This window comes from Ipomoea nil, unplaced genomic scaffold (assembly GCF_001879475.1).
Source record: "Ipomoea nil cultivar Tokyo-kokei standard unplaced genomic scaffold, Asagao_1.1 scaffold3321, whole genome shotgun sequence".
NCBI lineage: Eukaryota > Viridiplantae > Streptophyta > Magnoliopsida > Solanales > Convolvulaceae > Ipomoea > Ipomoea nil.
Window position 1 is genome coordinate 3670398 of NW_017619749.1, and position 19658 is coordinate 3690055.

The following is a 19658-nucleotide window of genomic DNA, read 5'->3' on the forward strand; positions in this document are numbered from 1 at the left end:
CTGTGTGGTTTATCTAAATAATTTAAGTTTTTTTGTATAAGCATATGTAATGTTTATTACCAACAACATGCGGGTTCAAGTGAAATAATTAACTTGAACATGACAGAGACCATCGTCAGGCCTTAAAGTTTGGGTAGCTAGCCAACTGCATTCAATGATAATTAAAGGCTATTCTGGTACACTTTCCAGTCTATATAATGGAGCCTATGTATCTGTACGTTAGTTTCATGCCTCTCGTAGAAAACTAGGAGTATCTTTCGTTGTAAACACATTAAAGTTTTTTTTTTCTTTTCTAAACAGTGTCGTTTTACGGCTTTAAATTTGAGACGTCTATGTCCCAACTAACTCCGTCTTGCTGGTCAGACTATACATGGGCACATGGCAACCAACAATAAACGCATGCACACCTACTAGCTACTACCATTATATTATCTTCTTCAGCATTATCCAGCGGTAGTTAAGGCCCAGAAGAAAGAAGTGTGTTTTAACACCGCCCTAACAAATGAACAACGAGGCGATTTTCCGGGTCTTGGTTTGCTGGTTAGCGGCGGCCGCCGTGTTGACCGGGATCTACACTCACTCTTTCAAGAAAACGGCGTCCACTTACATATTTGGGATGTTTGCCATCTGCGGCGTGCTCTTGCCTGACTGGGAGTTCTTCGACCGTGGCTTCACCCACTGGCTCACTCCTGTACAAGTCGATCATGACCCCTGCCCGAAATCTCTGGGGAAATCATCTTCTCCGGCCAGGTAAATTTATCCACAAATTATCATATACTCCATATATATTATTGCATATGTTTTCTTTCATTGCCAGGAAGCACAGATCATGGAAATAACAATTAAGGCCCTGTTTGGTAAAATGGCTGTTAGCTGATAGCAGTTTACTGTTAGCTGATTGTATTAATTAGAGAGTTTAGCTAATTGTGTTAATTAGAGAGTATAAATAGTTGATAACATTAGCTGATTTTAAAAAAGTGTTTGGTAAATTAGCTGTTAGCTGATAGCTGTTTGGTATAATTTCTTTTCTCAAAAAGCTAATTGAAAAAGTTGCTTGGAGTAACTTTTTGAATTTTAGCCTTTTGAAGTTACAAAAAGCTAATTAACTAAACATTTATATTGATATTTTAACTAAATCACACAATTAATAGTGATGAAAAAGTCAAAATTGACCAAACACGGCCTAAATCTATAAATTAATGCAGGTTTAGATTGCAACCGATGAGATTGGCTGTTTACATCACCGTATACGGCTTTGCTTTTTACAAATGGTGGAACTTCATTATCTCAACCTAAATTAGCTTTTATACACCACCTCTCAGCCATGATGTATATGAATTGCCATGACACTTAGCTTTATGTTATGTTATTATTGTATCATTGTATGTAAAGTCAAATCATTATTTTATGAGTCTAACTAGATAAACTTACATTTTAATGCAATTTCATAGGTAAACACAATATTAAATTATAACCAAAACAAATTGAAATGGTATAAAGAAATTTCAATACAATCATATTATATACCCTGCATCAATAAATTAAAGTTCTCATTTTTCTTTTTGGTGATGATAATAACCTTCAATCATTATAGAAAGTGAAGGTGTGTATTAGTTAATTAACCTCTCTTGTGCGAGTATACAAATTTCAACCCCAGACTAGAAACCATAGCTCCTGGGCTAACACAGCAATGTCACCGAAATCATTGTTCCTCCGAGTCAACACAGATTTAACATGGTTCCTACTAAACTCCTTTTCACAATTCTCCTCGTCCAAAACCGCATCGCCCACTATCCGGGTAGCCGATTCCTCGCTCTCCGTCGAGGTCTCAATGGCATTCGGAATGTGCTCGCGTATGATGCGGTCGTAGAGACGGTGGCAAACGCCGAGGATCGTGCCGACAGCTTTGTCGGTGGTTTTATTCGCCGACGATGTAACGAACGACAGAGTTTCCTCGGCTTTGGCCAATGCGAACTCGACCATGATTTTGCCCAGTTCTGTGTAACCCTTGGCGCCGAAGCTACGAGGGTCTGATCTGAGGAGCGTCAGACATAGCTCGCGGTTCGTGGAGGCAGAGCACCCCCACAGCATCAAATTCGTGTCGTTTTCGGCGGCCATTGTTGCCGAGAAAGAATTCGCGAGAGCGAGGAATAGAATAGCAATGAAATTCCACTTCGCCATTATCGGATACGTTGTACAGTAGTTAATTGCTTCACTGGAAGTCTGGAACTGACAATTTATACGATCATAGAGCGTATGAAAATCCCATTGAAATTGAAATTGTGGAGTTATTATCATTAATGATAATTAAAATGCTGTGGTTACAGTTTACCAAGACAAAATAAAAACTCTTTGGAACGTGCGCCCAGCATTAATTCCGGTGGAGTCGTGGCTGGCGTGCCTTAAATTAATAACCTGTGTATGAATTTCATATACTGTAACGCTCGTCTTTTGAGTTATAACAATAATCTTCTCCTGTTACTATATAGGGAGTAATATTTTTGTTTTTTTTTCTTTGTTATAACAATAATCTTCTCCTCAAGAGCAACATTGGAGCATTCTTATCAGTTGGGGTTATTAGGGGGAGAATGTAAGAGTGAGTAGGAAAGAGAATAATGTGGGAGGGGAGGGAAAAAAAAATCAAAACTGATTTTATAAAAAAATATATATAAAAAATAAGCATGTCATTTCTCTATTGGTTCTTTATCCTTCATCATTAATTATTTTTCTTGGGTAAAGTAATATCCCAACATTTGCAGATGCTTCCCACCCCTTCTCTCTCTTGATTCTCTCTCTGCCACCATGGCATTTTGGCCTCAAAAGTAGTGAATTCTCCCCTATTTCTCCTCTGATGTAGATGCTCTTATCAGTTGGGGTTATTTGTGGGTCCCAACATCCACATCATCCCCATTATCTCACTCAATCACAAAAAACTCTTCTCCACATCAATTTTAAGTTTTTTATAAGTTATTTTTAGATCCACCATTTAACCCACTATATTTTAATTATTTCTTTATCTGTTTTATTTATATTATATTTACTTTTAATAAGAAATAGTGAAACATGCATACTGTATATGCGTAAAAATGAGAATTCAAAATGGAATGGTAAAACAAAATAAAATAATAAAATAATAAAAAGTTAATTAAATAATCATTTTAAATTTTAAAATTCACAAATATTTAAATTAATTTCCGTTATTGTTATTATTTTAATCATTTTAAAATTTTAAATTAATTAAATAATCATTCAAAATTTAATTAAAAAAATATTACATTTGGTATTTTATAAAACAAATTAAAACAATAAAAAAACAAATTAAATGTTAAAAACAAAAAATGAAGCTACATGAGAAATCGTGAATAAACAAACAGAAACGAAAAGATTTTCCAAAAAAAAAAATGGAAAGAAAAAGTAAATAGGTGATGAAGGACGTACGGTTGGTGGCCCTTGCCTGGCACAGCAAATCTGACATTATTCCTTACTTTGCAGGAGTAATCTTTTTGAATTAACCCATTCCCACATCAATTATGTTCCTTAGCTTGAGAGAATTCATCTGACAATAACTCCAAAATAACCACTATAGTGGATGCTCTAACTATATAGGGAGTAATATTTTTGTTTTTTTCTGTTATAACAATAATCTTCTCCTCTTACTATATACGGAGTAATATATTTGTTTTTTTTTTTTGTTTTAAATTATCAATTACGGCAATCTTATTATATATGTTAGAGTAGAGAGTCAAAATGTTACACATTATACATCTTGATGAATGATTAGGGATATTTGAGAAAAAGTTTAAGGTATAGCTAGAAATGTTAGTATATTTTTATTCCATATCAATCCTGTCGATTACATTCTATATAACTCTCTAATTAAATAAAAATACATAAATTTTGTTGGTAGAAACTTTATCGAATTGGTTGTATCATAAGCAAAATAGGTATATGATCGAGGATCTAATGTGAGATATAAGAGACAATATGTACTTATGAAGTTTGAGAAGAAACATTACTAATTGCCCAATTTAGACGGGTAGTGTTACACTCGTAAATTTCATGACTCAGACCAATGCATTGGTTTGGCTTGGGTTCATGGGTTTTTGCATGAGGAATGAATTTCGGGTTTAAATTATGAATGTGGCATGGCTTAGACGATGGATAACTTGATTGGTCAATTGGCTAAGTCATGGTTAGTTGGCATGAACAAGCGCGTTGGTACTGCGTGTTTCGAGGAGTCACGGGCTTAATTGGTTCGTGGTTGAGTGTGGTTGGTTGTTGATAGTTGGGCTAAGGGAGTACTGTTGATCTTATATGGTTTAGTGATCTTTGTTTAGAGACTTAATTAAGAGTATTGTGAAGATCCTATGTATACTTATATATAAAGTTGGGCAGTTTAGTCCATAAAAGCATATGTCCATTTTGTTTATCAATCGTTATGCCATGGAACCGTGTAAATGGTGAACACGGTTCCAACGGTGTTAGTATACCGTTATTTTTTATTTTTTTCTTAATTAATTGCGTGACTTTTCTTCTTCATTTTCACATTTTGCGGTTTCACTTTAATTTGAAGTGTGCACTGATTTCGGATATTCATAAATTATGAATTCATGCCTGCACATTCACTTTGGAACCATGCCTACACATTCACTTTGGAACCATGAGATTATGAATTTTTTGTTATGAGATTATGAATTTTCTGTTATGAGATTATGAATCTACATTACATTCATAATTTCATAACAGAAAATTCATAATCTCATAACAGAAAATTCATAATTTAATAAATATTTTACTTTTATGCAATTATGAATTTTCTGTTATGAGATTATGAATTTACATTAGATTCATAATCTCATAACAGAAAATTCATAATTTGATCAAACGCGCGCCGTTAACTCCATATTCGCGAATTTTTATTTTTATTTTTTGCGTAAAAACAATGTCGTTTGGATTTGTGTTTACTATTCACGGTGAACACGTTTCCAGGGCATAATTTGCGTTTGTTTATTGCCTAACTAAAAACAAAACACTTGGGTTAAGGTTTAAGTGGGCGAGGTACACAAAAACCAGGCCTTAACACCTAGTCATCCTAAGTGGAGAGGCCCAAAATATACGTGCATATTATATTGTTGTGAAGTTGCAATGAAAAAGATAGTTCACTGTACTGTAGTACATGCACTTTTATTTTATTACCTCCATTGGGCTTTAAACGTACCAATGAGCCATGATAGATGCTCATCAATCGTTATCCAAGTGTGCACAGTTGCAAAACGATGCCGTTCCATTAAAAAAAAAAAATCGTTCGAATTATCGTTAACGGCATTGGGCGGTTTCCTTTCGTATTCAAATTAAACAGTAAGATATATTCATAACTTCATAACTTCATAACTATATATCTTGAATTACATAACTATATATTCATAATTACATAATTATATATCCATAATTTGACAACAATATATTCAGAAATTAATAATTACACATTCATAATTGACCTTATCGATTCTGAATATAGTTCATTCATTCTGGATATAGTCAATTCATTCTGTATATATATAGTTCATTAATTCTGAATATATAATTCAAATTATGCACGGCATAACGCCGTTAATGGAAACAAAAAATATATTATTATTATTTTAAGTTGGACGCGTAATTTTTAATCAAAACGACACCGTTTTGCAACCGTGTGCACCATGTAGCACGGCATAATTTGCGGATGCTCATCTGCAAATTTTTCGATAGATCATGAATAAAAAATACATTTTTAATATATTAAAGGTACATTATTTATGTATTGAATGTATATTTTTTAATAGTATATAAAATAATATATATTCAATATACAAATGATATATTTTTATTATATTAAAATATAATTTTTTTTTATTTGTGATCCAAACAATTGTGCAGATCATTGCCTATGGAATAATGATTGATACTAATCACTCAAATAGTCAAAGAACTTGATTACTTGGAGACCCTTGTAGAGATCACAACAGATGTTATACTATGGATCATAGTCCACTTTGTAAGGTGAACTCTGATTTTAAATTGTATATGTTTAGTATTGAAATTGTGAAATTCTAAAATATAAACTGTGTTTCTAAGTATTGAATTTTTTTTTAATACAATACAAGGTCATTATAAATTGTGAATTTTTAAAAGGTAAATTCTTAACATTTAATAAGGAATAAGGTCCAAATTGGCCCCTGAACGAAACGTGAAAGTGCAATTAGGTCCCTGAACGTAAAAAAAAAAAATGCAATTACCCCTTTCAACACCTTAAATATGTGCAATTTGACCTGATAGCAGGTTAACATCCCATCTAGCAGATTGCATGTGTGAAGTGGATGATGACTTGACATTTTTTTTTTTTGGAAAGATGACTTGGCATTTTTTTTTTATTTCCTTCTTTTGTCTTCTTCTTTACAAAACAACTAACTCTAGCAGTTGTAATATTCCACCATCGATATCTTCTCTCAAATTTACAAGCAGGATAAATTTCATGAAAAAATATTCTATTTTACATAGTTATATTAACAACGAACAAGTTAATAGCTTTCACGGGCGTGATTTGGGAATTTCTGATGCAGGTACACGGTGAATGGAATTTCTGATGCAGGTACACGATGAATGGAATTTCTGATGCAGGTTTGGGAATTTTGATGCGTGGTTTGGGAATTTCTATTGAAGCTTTGCCTTAATACACGATGAATGGAAGAAAAGGAAATAAAAGGAAATTAAAAAAAAAATGCCAAGTCAGCATACACATCATCATATAACCGGTTGGATGGAATGTTAATCTGCTATCAGGTCAAATTGCACATATTTGAGATGTTGAGGGGGGTAATTGCACTTCTTTTACGTTCAGGGACCAAAATTGCACTTTCACATTTCGTCCAGGGGCCAATTTGGACCTTATTCCCATTTAATAATATGTAAATTGTGTATCTTTAAACTCAAATCTAACTTACAAGGTGGATCAAGGCGTCCACATAATAATTTGCCAGAGATCATAGAACCATATATAGGCTTTTGCGCTTACCAGTACACGTAAAAAACAGACTAAACACGACGGTTCATTTCCTCATTATTTTGGCCCACGAAACAACGTTGGTCTGATCTAACTGCAAATTCCGAAAGAAGAGATTGAAACAACGTTGGCAAAACCCATTTGTTTCATTGCTGCAGGTAGATTTGACTAGTACATTCGAGTAAGAAAACGTAGCCATCCAGTAGATTTATACAACGGCGTTTTGATAGCCTATTATTGTTTATTATTGACCACCAAAAGTACAACACATTTCTGGTTGGAACAATAACAATTTATTGATAGGATGGTGACTTCACGGGGGTTTTCAATAGTTGCACGCATTCGCACATGAAAATTTAATTTTTCAACGTTCTTTTTTAGGTACATTATTAATTCAAGATTTAAATACCTCTAAGTGTCTAACATACAAGTTGGAGTAGTTGATATACATCATAACATCAACCATAATAACCAGCTACAATTTTATCATTATTCGAGTGTGTATACGCTTATATGTAAATTTTGTACCCCTTCTTGGTAGTTGAAAATGTATCTTTCTAATAAAAAATATTAATTATTTAAAATATTGACTTACATAATGTAATTCATAAGATCACATTATTAATTACTTGTGTTTTGCAAAAAAAAAAAATCATACTTTTAAGTTAATAAAAATGGGAGTAGTTTCTCCAAAAAAAAAAAAAAAAAAATGGGAGTAGTTTAAAAAAAAAAAATGGAGTAGTTTATTGAGTTTCTTAGTGTGAGTTTGTCATCAATAACATCTTGGTTGGTTTATCTCGGGATGGTCCTTTACAGCTAAGGTAATAAGATGTAGTTTACCCCGTACACACGCTTTGATAGTGACTTTGAGTTTCCTTGTCAATCAAAAAGTTACTAAAAATTTTGAATCGTAACCACTGCTCGGTAAGAGTTCCACCCATCCACTATCGAGTGTCAAGTCGAGTATTGGGTTTGAAGTAAAGAAATTTTGCCTTTTATGAAAAACATTAAAAAGAATCAATTTCAAAAATTTAGAACGGTGAAAATGATGAAATAAAGTTGATATAATTGAGAATTGGCAAACCTCCATTGGATTATTGATTTTAGGGTACAATATAAATATCATTCATGGTCTTAAACCTTGGAGACTGGAGAGTCGTTACCGTACCCCACGTTTGCCTTCTTTCTTAAGGTAAATATATTTACACATATTGACATACACTTCATCTTCTGGGAACGCCCAATTAAGATGCCGTCTGTAAAGACGTTGTTGCGGCTGGGGAAACGTAAGCGGCTACGAACTCTTAATGATAATAATTTAACATAAGAGGCTTGGCCTTTGATTGGAAAGGTTTGGAGATTTCTGGTCTGGGAGGTTTACAAACTTGCAATTGGGACATGTCGGCGAAGACTTACAAACCATCACTAACATATGACACTTCTTGCACACCGCCGTCACCATCTCCGCCTGTTGATCGCCGTCGAACGTCAACCACGACGGCGATCGCGCTAGGCTTAGAAACCCCCCTCTTTTCTTCTTGCCCCCATCGCCAAGATCGTTATCCGGAAACCCTGGGATTCCGGGAGAAACGTCGGATTTTGTGAAATTGTCGCCGACGTTGTTGTGTTTCTCCGATGATCCGCATAATAGGTTGAGTTCCAGGTCCAAGCTCTTGGGAACCGGCTCCGGGCTTAGCCTTGGATCCCTTGATGTCTTCTCCTGCGTCCTTGTGTTGTAGAAATATACTTGCCCAGACTGCACACACACACACATATATATATAACAGTCGGTACAATTAACATATAAAAATGAAGTTTAGGTGTCACCCTAGCCAAGTTTGTCGAACTGTTCACTTGTTAACTATGTTCAATTCTTCTTGATTTAAGCTGATCAGATATTGATGGTTTACCCGGTGCAGACCCTCGGGTAGTGGTTAGAGAAGAAAAAGAAAAAGTTTACCTTAATGTCTAGGCATCTTTGCCACTCCAAAGGAAGGGGAGCCAAGAGAGGAACCTCATTTCCAAGCAGAGAATTGATGTCTTTGGCTCCCTGAGACCTATCTGCAGAACTGATAACGAACTGGTCATCTCCTCTCTTTCTCTTGTTGGATAAACCCTCAGAGAATTCATGCTTTTGCCACTGAGGTGAGTGAAAAGAAACCATGGCTGATGGATTTCTCGAAGAAAGATGAGAGTGGTGATGGGGAAAGTGAAAGAAGGAGAGGGTGAATATATAGGCGGAGTGGTAGAAGTGAGATGGAGGGTAGGAAGCCTGCAAAATAGAATCTAAATGGGCAAAAATCATTAATGGGGAAGTAGAAGGGGGTCCAGTTCTCAATGACGTGCTCGTCAAGTGAAGCGATGAATTTCTCTCTATTGTTGGGCTCTCGCAATTACTACTCTCCTCCAACCTGCTCTTTAAAGCAATGCTCTTAATACCTCTAACCGACTCTTCTTCTTGTTGGTCAATTTCCCCACTGTTCTCATCTATCTATCAACCTTCATGCATGCACTAACTTCATTTTTCTTCCTTCCTGTCAGTATCCGTACAGATTTGAATCTAACCAATTAATTAGTTAAATACATGTTACTGTATTAATAATCTCGATCATTTCTTCTTATGTAATTTTAATTTTCATTGTTAGGACTTTCTCAGTGATCCTTGTTGAATGTATTGCTGCTCCATGGGATATGGACCTCGGCTCGAAAGGCTGAATTGAAGTTGGCAGGTAGCTCAACGAAGAGGACATATGAGGGAATTGGGCGGACCGACACAGAAGAATAATGAGGCCAACCGTTGTGGAAAGCGGACCGACTACTCGATGCGGAGGAGGGTAGAAATCGGCATGAACTTTCATGATTAAGGCATTTAAAATATTTATAGCATTGATGATTTGATGAGTTTTTTTAATCATTTTTGTACATGTATAAAAAGCCTGAGAAAACTCTAAAAAAAAAAAAATTGAACAATTTTAATATACTCAAGTTGAAAGAAAAGGCAGTTTTCTATAAACTATTATTTTTTCAATAGTGTTGACCTACTGGTGGACTGTTTGGTAATTACAAAACCAACTGTGCCCATGCGATGAACCTTTGAGTGGTTGATCGGATGAGCTCGGTGGTGAAGTGAAGGGATTAAGGACCTGAATTGACGGTTGAAAGCCTCAATTACCACCAAAGATTTTAGGAAATTGTTTCCTTATTTTCATCACTTTCCTTTTGTAGATTTAGAATGTTATCTTGTAATTCAACAAAGCAATTTTCACCAAATCTGGGCCCCTTGGGTGATGGACCAGATTATTAGGCAATTTGTTTTCTTATTTAAGCCTAATCTCTATGTATAAATACCTCGTCGTGGAGCTGTAATGGATTCTGAATTTTCAAAGAGATTAAAGCATTTTATAGTTTTCCTTGTCTTTGAGTTCTTATTGTTACTTTGCTATCCTTTATATATTGGTTCGAACAATTGTGTTAGCTAGCAGACTACAAGTTCTACGTTATAACACCAATAATCCTAAAAAGGAAAATTGTAAATGATGATGGATACAACGTTAGGGGAGAAATTAGGGAAGGTAGTTAGATATAGGCGGTGAGATATTAGAGAGAGAGAAAGAGGGAGGTTAATAAATAGGGGGAGTGTATGCACAGTTGAAGGAGGGAGGCTTTGAATGCTTGGCTATGCATTATATTGCATGTCTTTAATGGATGGTCATAACTCCCACTTTCACAATTGGGTCACTCAGAATAACTACTACTACTACGACACTTTTAAAGCTCCTCAACACCCACTCCGCCATTAATTCTTAGTACAACATCTTTAGCTACTCATCATCCCATTCTCAAGGTTCAAATTGTCTATTGAACGTAACCTGAAAGTGTAATTAGACCATTGAACACTCCAAATGTATGCAATTTCACTTGATGCCTTGATGGCAAATTACCATCAATTTCAAGAGATTGTGGATGGTGAGTTAGCATTTTAAATTATTTTTAATATTGGAGACCAAGGCAGATCTCTTCGTCTCCGACCGGATACGAAGGAAGGGGGGAAGGGGGTGGCGTGAGACAAGTCCTTCGTCTCACGCCATCCCCTTCCCCTCCTCCGGAGACGGTGGGGAGAAGGGGGTGGTCGCTTTTTTTTTTTTTTTTCAAAAAAAAAAATTAATTTTATTTGAAAGTTTATTATTACAAGTTATTTAAAATGCCTATTCACATTCCACGTAAGCAGGCAATCTGGTGAAATTGATGGTAACTTGTTATTAGGTGGTGAAATTGCATATATTATTTGGAGTGTTCAGTGACTTAATTGTATTTTTTTTTTTGTTCAGTGACTTAGGCGATGAAATTATGCTGTACAATCGTGTGCATCATGCATGGTACACACGGAATTGGATCCATAATTTCTATACTATAGATTCATAATTTCTATACTATATATTCATAATTATTGAACTCTATATTCACAATTACAAAATTCTATGTTCATAATTTTCAATGTTCATATTCCCAATTGTTGAACTCTGTATTCACAAATCACTGAACTATATGTTCATAATTTGATAACTATATAATTTAGCTGATACTGCTAATTCTGTGTAAGCAATATAAAATAACACGAGACCAATTAAAGCAAGTAAAATCTTTATTGATCCCGGTAAAGGCCCTAAGTACAATCTACTTGGCTGCTCTGAGTACCGACTGACTGCGGTCGGAATTCTCTAACAACAACCTATCGATCGTCCAAAAGTCCCTTACACTGTAGCTACTGTGGGTATTTATAGCCGCTATGCCGGGGACAGGATTCCAGCCGTTCGGCATGTCCTCCACGTAGCCACCACGTGTCATCCTCCCGGGTGCCCTGCCTGTCGATGTAAAGAGCCGCCACGTGTCCTTCGTCAGCTCTTTCGCCAAAGGGCTACCGCTCGGTGGTCGACACCGTCGCTCGGGCAACTCCGGTCGGTCTACGACCGGGTTCTTCTCGTGGAGCCCGACCTGTTACCTGCAAAGACAAGGAGAAAGAGACAAAAGGCTCCTCGGTCGTGGTGAAGCTATGTCGGTCGGGATATTCCCTACCAAGAGCCCCCCAGCCCGGGCCTTTTTGATCAGTCGGGAAAAAACGGGACGGGATGAAGAAGCCCAACCGTCAGCCACCAAGCCGACCTGCCAGCTGTCATTCCCTCCTACGCCACGTGTCGGCCTCTGCCGGCCTCGGCGATCCCATCCGTCGCCTCGGATTCAGCGCGGGTCGTGTCAGGCAAGTTGGCCCATTTCCCGCCTAAATGCCCTCCTATAAATAGGCCCTTGAGGCCCTCATTTGAACTTTCCTCACTCTTTTGCTTCAGTCGGTATCCTCTAAGAATCCCGAGCAGAGCATCACAGCAAGGCGATCAAGCAAAGCAAAACTTCAGATCCTCTTCCAAGTTTCTTCACTCGGTAAGCTCCTAGCTCTTTTACTCTTTCTTTATCCTTCACTTAGCGTAGAAGTAGGATAGCGCTAACTTCGAGCTAACTCCCCGAACCCTGTACTAACTCCCGACCGACCTTTAGGTAGAATTATGTCGGACTCGGATAGTCAAAACGCCTCGATCGCGGACTATGACGAGGGGGTCGAGTACATCAGCGACGAGGAAGTGGACATTATGTCCTGCACTCCTGAAGCCAGCCCCCGAGCAACGCCAGCCCCTGAGCGAGCCGTCGAGCATAACAACGCATCAAGCTCCTCCGGGACGTCGAGCTCTAGCTCCAGCGGATCGGGGAGCTCCAGCGAAGAAGAGGAAGAGAGAACCATGTCAAGCGGGCGGGGTTCTCCGACCGAGGGCGTTAGGGAAACGCCTACCCGGGTGGTTGGGGACTACCCGGAAGCTGCTCCTCGAGGGGGGGATCGGGAAAATACCCCCGAGCAGACCGAAGAATACCCGGCCGGGCCGGCCACAGCAGCCGTCGAGCTCGAATTCTTGAACAGCGAGAGTGTCGAGCAAGAAATGAGCCTGCTGACCAAAGGCGAAGCGGCTCGGATTGCTGAAGTACTCCAGGGTCGAGTAGAATTCGACACGAGCCGGCGGCTGGGGAATGTAATTGATAGGCATCGGGGCAAGTGGATCGGGATGCATTACGACTCCCTAATGGCACCGATTGCCATTCCCTTCCCGGCCCTCTTGACGGCCTTTCTAGCGTACTATCGGGTCGTTCCGGCTCAGATCTGCCCGAACGCACATCGGATCCTCGCCTGCTTTCCGCAGATATGCACTCGGCACGAGGCCGAGTGCACGATGGAGTTGTTCAACTTCATCTACCAGATCAAGGTTCTCCCGGGCCGCTACGGGGGCGGATTCCTGATGCTGCAATCCCGAGCAGATATGTGCTCCATCAAAGGCCTGCCCGGGAACAACAAGGGGTGGAAAAACAGAATTTTCTCCATCAAATACGACCCCTGGATCCTCCCGGTCGATCGCACTTGGAGCAGTCACTTCAGAAAGCAAGTGGTGCCGGCCGCGACTCAGGCGCTCAAGGAGACGGTCACTCGGATCTCGAGTGAAATACACGAGTATTCCATCTTCCGGACGGCCGAGAGTCTCGCAGCCGCCAAGCTCCCGCCCCCCACGTATGAGCTAGGGGAGAAGTACCTGCCCGTACCGATGGGCGTAACGGTCGCGAAGCCGTCGAAACGAAAGAAGAAAGGTTCAGCTCGAGCCGTTCCTCCCGACCTAGCTTCATTTCTTAATCAAACTAACTTTGCTCTTTTATTGCAGCCATGGCAGAATTCGGCGATGAAGACACCGCCCTTCCCCCGCCCACGAAGATCTCCCTCGGCGGGAAGAAGAAGGCCAAGACCAAAGCAGCCGGGGAAAAGGAGATTCCCACTGCCCGACCCCTGAGTGCCTCGACCGTGTCGACGGGCGAGGGCTTCATCGTCGAGCAGCCTGACGTCTTGGTCACCCGGGTGGAGGTCGCCCGAGGCAAGGAGAAGGTCGCCGACCAGGGCGTGACCGAGGTGGGCAGCTTGAAGCGCCGCCGTGACCAACACAGCCCGAGCCCTTCGGTCGGGCGAGAGAGGGAGTCTACGTCCGTGCTGGCACGGATCGGCAACGCCGCGCCAGCCCGAGTGGATCTGGGGAAGATGACCCCGACCCAGGTGGCTGAACGGATCGGCCACGACCTGGCTGAGGTGAGCTTTTCTCAACTAACAACTTTCCTTTTGGGGTGATCGGGCTAACCCTGGATATCCTTTTGTACTGCAGATCTCCCGGGCGACCCAACTCCTTCAAGGTCAGGCTATGCTGGCCGAGGAAGCTGATCATCATAAGAAGACGGCCGCTCGTCGTCTGAAGGAGATCAAGGAGCTCCAGGCCGAGCTGGAGAAGGCGCAAAAGGCCCTGAAGAAGGGCGACGAGGAGCGGGTCCTCGCCGAGAAGGTCGCCAGTCGGGCGATTGGAGAGGCCAAGGAGCTGAAGGCTCAGCTCGAGAATCCGAGCGAGCTGGCGCGGGCAGCCTTCAAAGACAAGGATTCGGGCTCGACCTTCCTTACAGCAGCCCGGGGAACAGAGATCGGGGAAGAGCTGATCGTCTCGTTCGGTCGCTGGGGCTTTACGGCCGGGAAACGGAAGATGCTTGAACGAGTCCGTTGTCGGTTGGAGCAGGCCCTGGACGGGGAAGACCTTCAGCTGGTCCTCTCGGCATTGCCCCCGGACCTAGCCGATCCCGGTCCCTCTCCTTTCGCCCCAAAAGCCAAGGCGTCCGAGCCTGGAGCGTCGTCGGCGGCCCCTTCAAGCGGGAAGGAAGCGGCTGCTGGAGCCCGGGAGGCAAAGAAATAGGCTAGGCTGTCTCCTCTTTTTTGTAAGAAACACCGATCGGGAGCCCGGTCCCGAATTGTACCGGGCACCTTTTGTCAATTAATAAAATTTGTTTTTGCTCTAACTCGTGTTATTCGTTCTTTCTTTTCGCACTTTTATCTTTACTCGCGTAAGTGCTGATCCTTAATGCTCGACCTCGCGGCCTTGTGGCCCGACCTTGCACTGGTTCGACCCACTCGACGCCCGACCTTACGACCTTATGGCCTGGTCGTGCGTTTGATATTTCGACGTCAAATCTGGCCAACCGATCGGGTGTACCCGATCCCCGGGCCTTTGTCGAAAAAAATTTTTGAAAGCAGGCAAGCCTCTACGGTCGGGATGTAACCGAGCGACGGGCCTGCGAATACTTCCTTATCCCAGCCCCCACACTATTGTGCGCTCGAGGCACGAGTGGGTGCAATAGTGGACATAAGTTGGACGGATCGGGGGATAATGCTGAGAGCTCCTGGCTTCCCCGATCAGCGGCGTGACTTGAGTGTCCGCCAATGTGGAGCGCGTTTTGACCGGTCGATAGATTTCGCCCGGTTGATGAATGTTGAACTGATCTACATGTAACGAAGGTGAAAGAAAATAACCGATCGGGCCGCCGCATACAAACGGTCGAGCAATCATCGATCGTATATACATTAAACTTTCCCGCTCGCAGGCGGTTGAATTAATTTTACAACCATAAATTTACATAGAAATGACGACCGGGACTAACTCGCAGGTCAAGCCCCCACTTCGTCTAAAAATACAAAAAATAGGCTAATGCCTAAAAAGAACGAGGTGCTCGGAATTCCAAGTCCCCTCGATTATCCGACCAGTCGTTGTCTCTAGTCGGTATGTACCCGGCCGTATGATTGCACTGATGATATATGGCCCCTCCCAGTTCTGAGCTAACTTTCCGCCCTCTAGAGGTTGACTGGCCTCCCTTCGTCGTAGAACGTAGTCTCCGACTTGAAAATAACGAGGGTTGACCCGAACATCTTTAGAACTCTTGACGCGCTTCTGATACTCGGCCATGCGTCGAGCGGCTAGCTCTCTTTTTTCTTCGACCCCATCGAGATCCACCGCCATGGCATGTTCATTTTCCTCGGCGTTGTAGGTTCTCTCTCGGTCGGTCGGGATCCAAGCCTCGATCGGGAGTCGGGCTTCTGCTCCGTAAACCAGGGCGAAAGGGGTCTCCAAAGTAGCTTCCCTCGGGGTCGTCCGATAAGTCCACAAAACATATGGCAACTCATCGGCCCAACTACGACCGGCCGAGTGTAACTTCTTTTTCAGACCTTCCAATATCGTCCGGTTAGCATTCTCCACTTGTCCATTTCCCTGTGGGTAAGCGACCGACGACCGGACGTGAGTCGTCCCGATCGTGGCCAAGAAATTCTGGAAGTATTGGCTCACAAACTGGCGACCGTTGTCGCTAATGAGATGCACGGGCGCGCCAAAACGGGAAATGACATTGCGCCAAAGGAAGCGAGCACATTGCTGAGATGTGATCGTGGCTAAAGGCTCGGCTTCTATCCACTTGGAGAAATAATCGATAGCGACGATAACGAACTTTCTCCGACCGGAGAGCTGAGGGAAGGGGCCCAAGATGTCTACCCCCCACCTAGCGAAAGGAATTGCGGTCGTGACTGGCTGGTAGAACGTTGCCGGTCGTCCAGGCATCCGAGCATACAGTTGGCACGTCTCACATTCCCGAGCTAACTTTTCACAGTCCAGCTGGAGGGACGGCCAATAGTACCCGATCAGCATGATACGACGGGCCAGGGATCGACCTCCTTGATGTGAGGAGCAGATTCCCGAGTGCAGCTCCTTCATGACTAACTCGGCCTTGAACGCGGTCAAGCAACGCATAAGAGGGCCTCCATACGATCGCCGATAAAGACGACCATCGAAGACTTGGAACCTCGGGGCTCTCAGCTTGGCTTTTCGAGCACGCTGTGGGTCGTCTAGGAGTCGACCGTGCTCGAGGTATTCCTTCAGATCGGTGATCCAGCTGTCCTCCACCGGCTGAATTGGATTGACCGGCAGGCGATGGATACTGTGTCCGGGGATCACCAAGATCCGAGCTATCTTCGAAATGTGCTCCGGGGCGTCTTGGGCCAGTTTAGATAAGATATCCGCATCGGCGTTATCCAACCGGGGTATGTGCCGGACGGTATACCCCCGGAACTGAGCGAGCTTTTCCATGGCAAGGTCTCGATACAACTGCAAACGCTCACCATTGACTTCATAGTCGCCGAGAACTTGCCCGACCACGAGCGCAGAATCTGTTTGGGCTCGGATGTATTCAGCCCCCAAGTCCCGAGCGCACTGCAAGCCGTTAACGAACGCTTCGTACTCGGCCTCGTTGTTGGTCGGGTGGAACTGATACATAAGAGCAAAATAGACTTTGAATCCTTCTGGGCTCGTGACTACTACTCCTCCCCCTGCCCCTTTTTTTGCTACTTGACCCATCAGTAGCCAACGACCACCACTCAGCCTCGGGATCCGCTACCTCGGGGGGTCGAGTATCCCTGGCGGTGCACTCGACTAAGAAGTCAGCAAGGGCCTGACCTTTGATAGCAGGTCTTGGTCGGTATTCGATCGCGTACTGGGTCAGCATTAACGCCCATTTGACTAGGCGACCGGATGAAGAGGCGGTGCGGAGGACTGGTCCGATCGGCTGATCGGTCAACACGCGAATCGCTCGACCCTGGAAGTAGGGAGCCAACTTCTTCGCGGCAATGCAAAGGGCGTAGACGACCTTCTCGAGCCGGGAGTACCGGAGCTCGGGACCATGTAGCGCGTGGCTTACATAGTACACCGGTCACTGGACCCCTTCCGGATCGGTTCGGCACAGAACTGCGCTTACTGCACGATCGGAGACGGCGAGGTACACGTCTAGCTCTTCTCCGAGCTCGGGCTTTGAGAGCACAATTGGTGACATGAGATACTCCTTCAGCTCGTCAAAAGCCGCTCGGCATTCCTCGTCCCAGACGAATCCATTAACTTTTCGCAATACCTTGAAGAAAGGTAAAGCGCGCTCGGCTAGCTTGGAGAGGAACCGGCTGAGGGCCGCCAACCGACCGGTCAATTGCTGGACTTCCCGAACGGTGGAAGGTGGCTGCATGTCCAGAATCGCTTTTACTTTGGCCGGGTTAGGCTCGATTCCTCTCTTGGTCATCATATAGCCGAGGAACTTGCCGGTCTGAACCGCGAATGTACACTTGGTCGGGTTCAGCCGCAACTGGTACTTCCTCATGATCTGGAAGCACTCCCGAAGGTCCCGAGTGTGGTCAGATCGGTCCCGACTCTTGACCAACATATCGTCGATGTAAGCTTCCATCGTTCGGCCCAGCAGATCAGCAAAGAGCATGTTGACCATCCTTTGGTAGGTCGCTCCTGCGTTTCGGAGGCCGAACGGCATCACTCGGTAACAATACAGCCCATCCGGGGTCACGAAGGCTGTCTTGCTCTCGTCTTCATGGTGCATCATGATCTGATGGTATCCCTTAAAGGCATCCATGAAGCTCATTAACTCGGCCCCAGCCGTCTCGTCGACCATTTGATGAATGCTCGGTAGAGGATACGGGTCGAGCGGACAGGCTTTGTTGAGGTCCGTAAAGTCGATGCACATCCTCCATGCTGGGGGCTTAGGAACAAGAACAATATTTGCCACCCACTCGGGATAGACCACCGGACGGATGTGCTCGATCGCCGCCATCTTTTTGACCTCTTCTCTTACAAACTCGCGGCGGTCGGAGGAGAGGTGTCGTGTCTTTTGCACGACCGGCTTAGCTGCGGGATCGACGGCCAATTTGTGACAAATGACTGACCGATCGATCCCGGGCATATCTTCGGGCCCCCATGCAAAAATATCGGCATACTCCCGGAGCACGGCCAGAACTTCCGCTCGGAGCTCGGGAGTGAGGGCTCGGCCAATCTTAATCTTCCTGTCAGGGCGGCCCTCGGACAGGGGAACTTCTTCTATCTCTTCGGAAGGCTCAGGCTGCTCCTTCCGTTCCTTAGCCTCCTCCTTGGCTATGGTGTTCACCCGGGAAGATGGACCGGAATCACGTCGATTAACCGCTCGGGTGTAACACTTCCGGGCGGATTGGACATCGCCACGGACCACGCCGACCCCGTTGGGGGTGGGGAATTTCATGCATAGGTGAGGCATGGAAATTATCCCACCGATCTTCATAATGGCGAGTCGGCCCAAGATAATGTTGTGGACGCAATGGAGGTTGACCACAACAAATTCCAGCTCCGTTTGGATCGACTTTGGAGGCGTGCCGATCTCGACCGGGAGCGTTATTTTTCCCTCGGGGTAGATAAGAGCCCCGGTAAATCCCGACAGTGGTACACCGACCGGAGTCAGCTCCTTCCTGTCAAGGCCAAGCTTCTCAAACACGTCCAAGTATAGGACGTTCACGCTACTGCCCGTGTCAACCATAACCCTTTGGACATCCGTCCCCTTAACGTCAATCGTGACCACGAGCGCCTCCATGCCGTGATCACTGCTGGTAGGTTGGTCCTCGAGGGTGAAGGTTATGGGCTCCATCTTCTGCCTCTTCCCGGTCTCCCGGGAATCCACTACTGCGACCGGGCAATTTGTCCGCGGTCGGAAGCATCTTCCAGCCCACCAAAAATGACGTGGATGGTAGGTTTTCCGGACGGGCGGCTACCGGACGGAGGGTCAGGGTCCCGTCGGTCATCATGACGATCGTCCCTTCGATCGTCTCTTCGGTCCTGGCCCGACCGATCAGAGCGGTGATGAGATCGTCTGTGATCCCTCCGAT

General features: G+C 43.6%; 3 protein-coding genes across 3 annotated transcripts; 1 reads left to right on the plus strand and 2 right to left on the minus strand.

Moving 5' to 3' along the window:
• The first annotated feature begins 243 nt into the window (after positions 1 to 243).
• Positions 244 to 1438, plus strand: LOC109169895 (signal peptidase complex-like protein DTM1). Its single transcript, XM_019318794.1, has 2 exons — positions 244 to 750; positions 1206 to 1438. The coding sequence occupies exons 1-2, from the start codon at positions 503 to 505 to the stop codon at positions 1294 to 1296; spliced, it is 339 nt and encodes a 112-aa protein (XP_019174339.1). The 5' UTR covers positions 244 to 502; the 3' UTR covers positions 1297 to 1438.
• A 25-nt stretch (positions 1439 to 1463) lies between these two features.
• LOC109169894 lies at positions 1464 to 2385 on the minus strand. Its single transcript, XM_019318793.1, has one exon. It carries the CDS (start codon positions 2296 to 2298, stop codon positions 1648 to 1650), a length of 651 nt encoding a protein of 216 aa, XP_019174338.1. The 5' UTR covers positions 2299 to 2385; the 3' UTR covers positions 1464 to 1647.
• Positions 2386 to 8085: 5700 nt separating this feature from the next.
• Positions 8086 to 9294, minus strand: LOC109169745. Its single transcript, XM_019318638.1, has 2 exons — positions 9000 to 9294; positions 8086 to 8795 (listed from the first exon to the last, which is right to left on the minus strand). The coding sequence occupies exons 1-2, from the start codon at positions 9201 to 9203 to the stop codon at positions 8358 to 8360; spliced, it is 642 nt and encodes a 213-aa protein (XP_019174183.1). The 5' UTR covers positions 9204 to 9294; the 3' UTR covers positions 8086 to 8357.
• Between the last annotated feature and the right edge of the window lie 10364 nt (positions 9295 to 19658).